This window comes from Montipora foliosa, chromosome 2 (assembly GCF_036669935.1).
Source record: "Montipora foliosa isolate CH-2021 chromosome 2, ASM3666993v2, whole genome shotgun sequence".
NCBI classification, from domain to species: Eukaryota; Metazoa; Cnidaria; class Anthozoa; order Scleractinia; family Acroporidae; genus Montipora; species Montipora foliosa.
This window is the reverse complement of record NC_090870.1, coordinates 5,887,874-5,894,669: the sequence shown is the minus strand read 5'-3', so window position 1 is coordinate 5,894,669 and position 6,796 is coordinate 5,887,874. Positions and strand designations below refer to the sequence as shown.

The 6,796-nt window shown below is 40.5% G+C and overlaps 1 protein-coding gene across 1 annotated transcript in view; it reads right to left on the bottom strand.

Annotated features, from left to right (window-relative positions):
- Window positions 1-5,637: 5,637 nt before the first annotated feature.
- LOC137992219 (uncharacterized) overlaps window positions 5,638-6,796 on the bottom strand; it is a 19,962-nt gene continuing 18,803 nt past the window's right edge. The window contains exon 7 of the mRNA XM_068837410.1: window positions 5,638-6,374. Coding sequence (XP_068693511.1) covers window positions 5,910-6,374 — 465 coding nt within the window. The 3' untranslated portion in view covers window positions 5,638-5,909. The remainder of the gene's footprint in view (window positions 6,375-6,796) is intronic.

The window sequence follows — 6,796 nt, the reverse complement described above, 5'->3', positions numbered from 1 at the left end:
ACTTTTAGGCCATTCAGGAATTTCTCAGGGAACTGGGGCGAGTTTAAAATTTGAACCAATCGCCAATCGATAATTTTACAATGACTGCAAAAATTCTCGCGCGCTCATTGGCTAATTTTTATTGTCAACAAGCGGACAGACACTGACAGACACGATATTGCTCGCGTCCGCCGGATGGAAGTTTCTCGCATTTTTGTCTCGCTTTCTTCTCGTGTTTTGACTTAATTTTGACCCCTCTGCCTTTTTTTGCGATTTAAGCGACTTCTCAAATTCCCGGGTTGTCACTCGTACCTAAATAAAGGAAAGACTGGAAAGTAATTTCTAGCTTACCTCACATCTCGCCGATAAAAATCACACTTCTCCGGCATCAGTCACGCTCAAACTCCGGCGATGGCCACACCGATAAATTTACTTCTCCTTGACCAAGTTTCAAGGTCCAGCGAGTATCCATTGCTGAGAAAGAGCGAAAAATATTCAAATTTTCAAAGTCCTAAGGAGGCTCGCTTACAAGGAATTTTAACACGGCTGGTCAACCGTTCACTTGTTTGCTCTCACCGTATCGAGGCGCAAGAGAACGGTTGACCAACGTTAACCGCGGTGTCTGACATTTTTTTTTAGGGAGCTTAACTAAGCACGCGCGTTTTTGAGACGCGGAAGGCAAGCGGAAGCGAACATTTCGCGTGCCAGAACAGTGGTGTCTCCCAGATTTTTATACTTATGATCTCTAATGGAGAAAAGATACTTAACAAGGTAAATGTGGTTGCGTGAAAACGGGTTAAAAGGGAAAACAGCTTACTTCCGGTTGACGTCCACGTCTCAAAAACGCGCGTGCTTAAGCTCCCTATTTTGCAGACTGCAGACTGCAGACAAATAGCGCTGATAAACAGTATTAAGTGGCAGTCTCTCTAAAAGCGGTCCACTCGACTTCGGGACCAAAACTAATTTTCCCTCATTTTTTGTCAGTGAAAAGGATTTGGCACATATATATAAAAAAGCAATTTATTATTTTCCAGTTTCTTATTTTTCCTTTGCTACGAGCCAAAATTGAATTTTGGCGGAACTGAGGTTGCCGACCGTGATCAGAAAGGTAAAATTCACCGATTTTGTGAAGCGTGCTATGTCCCCTAAAATGCAGCTCACAGAATTTCGTTTTCATGCAAATTCTAAGGTACATTCATTACTTAGACTGACGAAATATGGAAACTTTTCGGAAAATTCTAAGCTTACCAGAGAGGCTGGAAGACACCCTACTCTGAGGCCTTTGTTCACCTACTAAAATTTAGCCAAGTTTGAGGAAGAAAATCTCAAAAGTTGGGTCTAAATGAAGGCTAAAAAGCAGATCACAGTAAATTCCTTACCCTAATAGACCGTTCCATAAGTTCAAACCACTGGGTATCTCCTTGGATTGCACGCGACAACAGATTAAAATCTGCCGCAATCAGTGTATTTACACAACTATCGCTCGTGTCAAAGTTCATTTGCATAACCCTTGCACTCGGTGAAAATATGTCTTCTGCCGTTCAGGTTCGTTTGTTGACCTTCTAAGTAGTGACAAAAAGCTTGCTTCAGTAAATGGATAAGCTGGAGATCCAGTTTTGAGGTGCAGGTTGCGTTAAAGTTGATCAATTCTCAAGACTTGCGAGATACTCCAAAAGTAAATAATGGCTGTCACTAATTAACCGTTGCCGTCGTCCTGAAATTCACTTTTTTCTTTCCTGCTTTCAGCCGTTCGTTTTTCACAGAAAACCTAATGGTCGACCCATGAAAAAATGAAGAAAATCAAGAGATAGGGCCAAGAAACTCAGCAGATGCGGAGAGAGCGATTTCTGGCTTTGTTGCTTATAGGACTAGTACCCTACCGTTTTTTCTCAGGAAGGATCCAGCATTGTTGGTCATAAAACTAGTTACGGGACTTATGCAATGGGGAGGGAAATATATACTACGATTGGCATGTGTTATTTAACATATTGACCTCAGCGTTTCATGCGTTTTTTCTGTTATTGATCAACTAATTTGACAATATTATGAGGAAATTCATTGTCAATAACAGGACAGACACATAGGCCATTGCAGAAACGTGAGAGGACTGGGAAAGAGTATGGCTGTTTTCCATTTGTTTGAAAAATGAAAGATCAACTAAATTTGAGAGTCTTTACCAAGAATACAAGTTTTTGGAGGAGGAAAATGGCAAAATGGTAGCTCCCCAAATATCATCCAAAATAGAGAGTTTGTATGTATTGGGTAGACAGGCGACAAAATTTTAAGGGTTTGTATAGAATTTTGCAACTTTTACAAGGCTCCCATTTTGACAAATTTCCACTTAAAACTTGCTTGGGTAGCTTTTCATTCGTTAACCTTTCGGTTGGAATGTTTACATTTTCAATCTAATCAATATAAGAAACTCGCCCCAGTGCTCTCACGTTTCTGCAATGGGCTATTAAAAACTGACGTCAAATTGCTTTTTACGATAACAAATTGTCAAATTGTCTACTCTCGCTAATTGACGTGTCGCACAAATTACAGTTTCATGTGTCTATTCGCTTACTGACAATGAAAACTAGCCAATGAGCGCGGTAGGATTTCTGCAGTTATCGTTAAAATATATATCTTGCATCGATCCGGACCATCTGGAATAGAAATTCTTAACCTCAGAGTCATTCTTATCCTAACGATGTCGGTAAAAATCATAATAGCCGAGGAAAAACACCTTTTTGATATTTCGCGAGCATTATCATCGCTGAATTAAAAGTAGTGTGAATACAGGCTTATATTCACAACAAACACTAGACAGGACTGTTTGCCCGAACAGCAATCAATAAAAAAAAGCAATTGAATCCTTTTGCCTGTAGTTCAACGCACACCACATCCCGAATTTTTTTTCAACAGAAATTTAAAGCCTTGGTAACAGTTACACCGCTAATTATCGAAGCTGCGCTGATGATGACGAGCCACGGAATCAATTTATAACATGAGCATTATTTCAACATGTCCAAATTTGTTGGAAATTTCAAAATGATAGCACGTGTCCTTGAGCATCGTGACTCATTGAATCCCATAGTTTTTAGCTGATCGCTCAGAAACAAGGGGCCCTACTGCTTAAAGAAGTTGATAATTATACACTATTTATGACCAAAACGGCTGAAAGCCTTACCCTTTGGGGCTGCACGTACCTATATAGCCCATACGGGGAGTACCCCAGGCACCCTCCTTCGCAAGGTAAGACGACATGTCCCATCACTAAACTATTTGTTTCGCCAGCCTGAGAAATCAAAGACAAACTAGTTTTATGGCCAACAGTGCTGGGTCCTGCTGGAGAAAAAAACGGTAGGGTACTAGTCCTATAATCAACAAAGCCAGAAATCGCTCTCTCAGCATCTGCTGAGTTTCTTGGCCTTATCTTTTGATTTTCTTTATTTTATTCATAGGTCGACCATTGGGTTTTCTGTGAAAAACGAACGCCTGATAACGGGAAAGAAAAAAATGAATTTCAGTTACGTATCTACTTTCAGCAACTCCTTATATTTTTTTGAGGAAAAGTATAAGTCGAAAAGGTGTAATGATTGTTGTCGTTCGGTGATACTGACAGGATTACACTAGTCCAAAAATTAAATCAATGGGTGGGTTTATCAATTTCAATATTGAAATGAAACGAGTTTTTCTTGACAAATCTATTCACCAGCGCTAGCGCGCGCAGGGCAGGGGATCCTCCATAGCTGGTAACTGGTCACGTTAAAACTTGTGTGACATTGTGACAAATAAGGCTAGTGTTGCATTCATGGCATCAACGGATCCCGACGTTCATTTTAAGTGCTACATAAGCGGTGATTGTAAAATACAAGCAGCCATCAAGCATGAAACAGAAGCACAGACCATGGCAAAACATGGTTCGATTCAAGCCTGTCGTGTTTTCAGGTGCACTTGACGAACTCACCTCTCAGAGATAACCGGCAAGTGTTCGTTGTTGTTGTCTTTACGCTCAAGTTCCTAGTAGTCATTAGGCTAGTAGTAATACAGGATTTAGTTGTCATGAAAACGGTAAACGAAAACTTACTACTTTCATCTTCTCCTAGCGTTCCCTCGATCTGTGGGAGAATGTACCAAAGGAGCTTGTCAGGACGACGGCAACGGTTAATTAGTGACAGCCATTATTTAATTTTGGAGTATCTCGCAAGTCTTGAGAATTGATCAACTTTAACGCAACCTGCACCTCAAAACTGGATCTCCAGCTTATCCATTTACTGAAGCAAGCTTTTTGTCACTACTTAGAAGGTCAACAAACGAACCTGAACGGCAGAAGACATATTTTCACCGAGTGCAAGGGTTATGCAAATGAACTTTGACACGAGCGATAGTTGTGTAAATACACTGATTGCGGCAGATTTTAATCTGTTGTCGCGTGCAATCCAAGGAGATACCCAGTGGTTTGAACTTATGGAACGGTCTATTAGGGTAAGGAATTTACTGTGATCTGCTTTTTAGCCTTCATTTAGACCCAACTTTTGAGATTTTCTTCCTTAAACTTGGCTAAATTTTAGTAGGTGAACAAAGGCCTCAGAGTAGGGTGTCTTCCAGCCTCTCTGGTAAGCTTAGAATTTTCCGAAAAGTTTCCATATTTCGTCAGTCTAAGTAATGAATGTACCTTAGAATTTGCATGAAAACGAAATTCTGTGAGCTGCATTTTAGGGGACATAGCACGCTTCACAAAATCGGTGAATTTTACCTTTCTGATCACGGTCGGCAACCTCAGTTCCGCCAAAATTCAATTTTGGCTCGTAGCAAAGGAAAAATAAGAAACTGGAAAATAATAAATTGCTTTTTTATATATATGTGCCAAATCCTTTTCACTGACAAAAAATGAGGGAAAATTATTTTTGGTCCCGAAGTCGAGTGGACCGCTTTTAGAGAGACTGCCACTTAAGTCTAAGAACCCATTTTAAAACGGTTAGCTTTATTGAAAGTGCACTTGTCAAGGAAAACTTGTCATATTTTCCATTTACACTACCGAGCAAGGAAACCTTGCAAGTGTGTACAGTCGGCAAGTTTTCCTTGACAAGTGGGGTAGTCAAGGAAAACTTGCTATTGTAAATGAGGCTTTAGTATTTTACCAGTTTTAGCGCATGGACTCTTTCAATTTTCCTGCTGTGGATCTCGCAGTTCTTCAAGTTATGTGTCTCATCCACCGCTCATGCTGTAACGTAACGTAACGTCCCAGAGTGGCCATGATATGTGCGATGGGGACCAACAGTTTATAGTCCCCAGCCAAGAAAACTTACCACGGCGTCACTATTTGTTGACAAAATTATAATTTCTCCTGAGCGCAAGTACATTTCGTGATTTATGAACATAAGTGATTTCTTTTGAAATTTCTCAAAATTGCACGATCCGCTTAGGCCGTGAAAATCGGCCGATGGTTTCCGGAGTTATTAGGGGAAAGTGACGCATGGATAAGCGAGCCTGCCTAGATGGCATGGAATGGCAACAAAAATGAAAAGGCGTTGTGTATTTTCAAAGGAAATAACGTACTTGTGTTGGTAACTAACACTAAATCACGCTCAGTTAATCAAACTTGTATAACTGGAGCTCGCGAAGCATACAAATCCGGTTTAAAGTGGCCGGAAAAATTTACACTTAACAGAATTCATGATCTTCTGCATTTAATAAATCAATTTAAAAAAAAAAAGGCCATCGTGGATTAAATCAAAGGTTCTCTGCAGCAAATTAGCTATGCGTAACGTATATTTTTTAGCAGTTATTAGATTATATAACAGGCTACCTATTGACCTTAAATGTTTCCTAAACATTTTGAACAAAAAAAAAACGGTTTCCTATTTCCATCTAACACAACATTATAGGTACTGGCGGCTTTAGCATAAAATTGTTTCTGAAACGCGGCTAGCTTGTGCGCAACATCACACGTATCCGGCAAGAGGCGGCTTTTCTGGTTGTTCATACATCTTTTCGCCAATAACGCCCACAAACTCGGACAGTTGATCTTTTTCTGATGCAACAGGGTTTAACACGATATCACAATCCTGTTGGGTTTCATCTCTGGTGCATCGGACGTATTCGTGGATGCTTTCCTCTAGATAGCTCAACGGAGCAGACCCTTGTGACAAAAGATAAAAATGAAAGTCCTTCAGATTGAATTTGTCGCCCAATTCTTTCATTGCGTATTCACGCAGTTCCTTAATTTTCAGTTGACCAATCATGTAAGCCGTAGCTTGACCAGGAACACTCTGATATCTCGTCACTTCCTTTTCAGCAGTGTCACTCGTGTCCCAGGCATAGTCAGCGAAATACTTGAGTGCTTCATCTCGAGAGAAGCCTTTATAGTGAAGGCCTGTGTCTACAATCAGGCGAAGTGCACGCCATACCTGAAATAGTAACGAGAAATTTAAAAGGCTTCGTAATGCAATCTACCTCAGTCCATTGCATCAAGCGAATTACTGAGTGCCCAATCCATCGGTCGGTTGTTCGGTCAGTCGATGAGAAAGCAAGTAAGTGAATCAGTCAGAATTTAGGGTCTTCGTTTGAGGACGGAGACCCCACTTTCTGTCCAGTGGCTTACCAATTTTAAGATTCGTTGGCTTCTTTCTTTTTTTATTCTGTTTGGACTTGGTTATCTCACGAAGCCATAGGCTGAAGAAACATGAGACAATTGCCAATCGCGCGATAAATCATTCAGACTAACAAGAAGTCACATCGCCTTATTTTGGAATAATCGAGCTGTTGTGGCGTTTTTTTTTTCTCCAATCTGAAGAATCCAAACGACATTTCTCAGAGTTTCAGGCCTCTT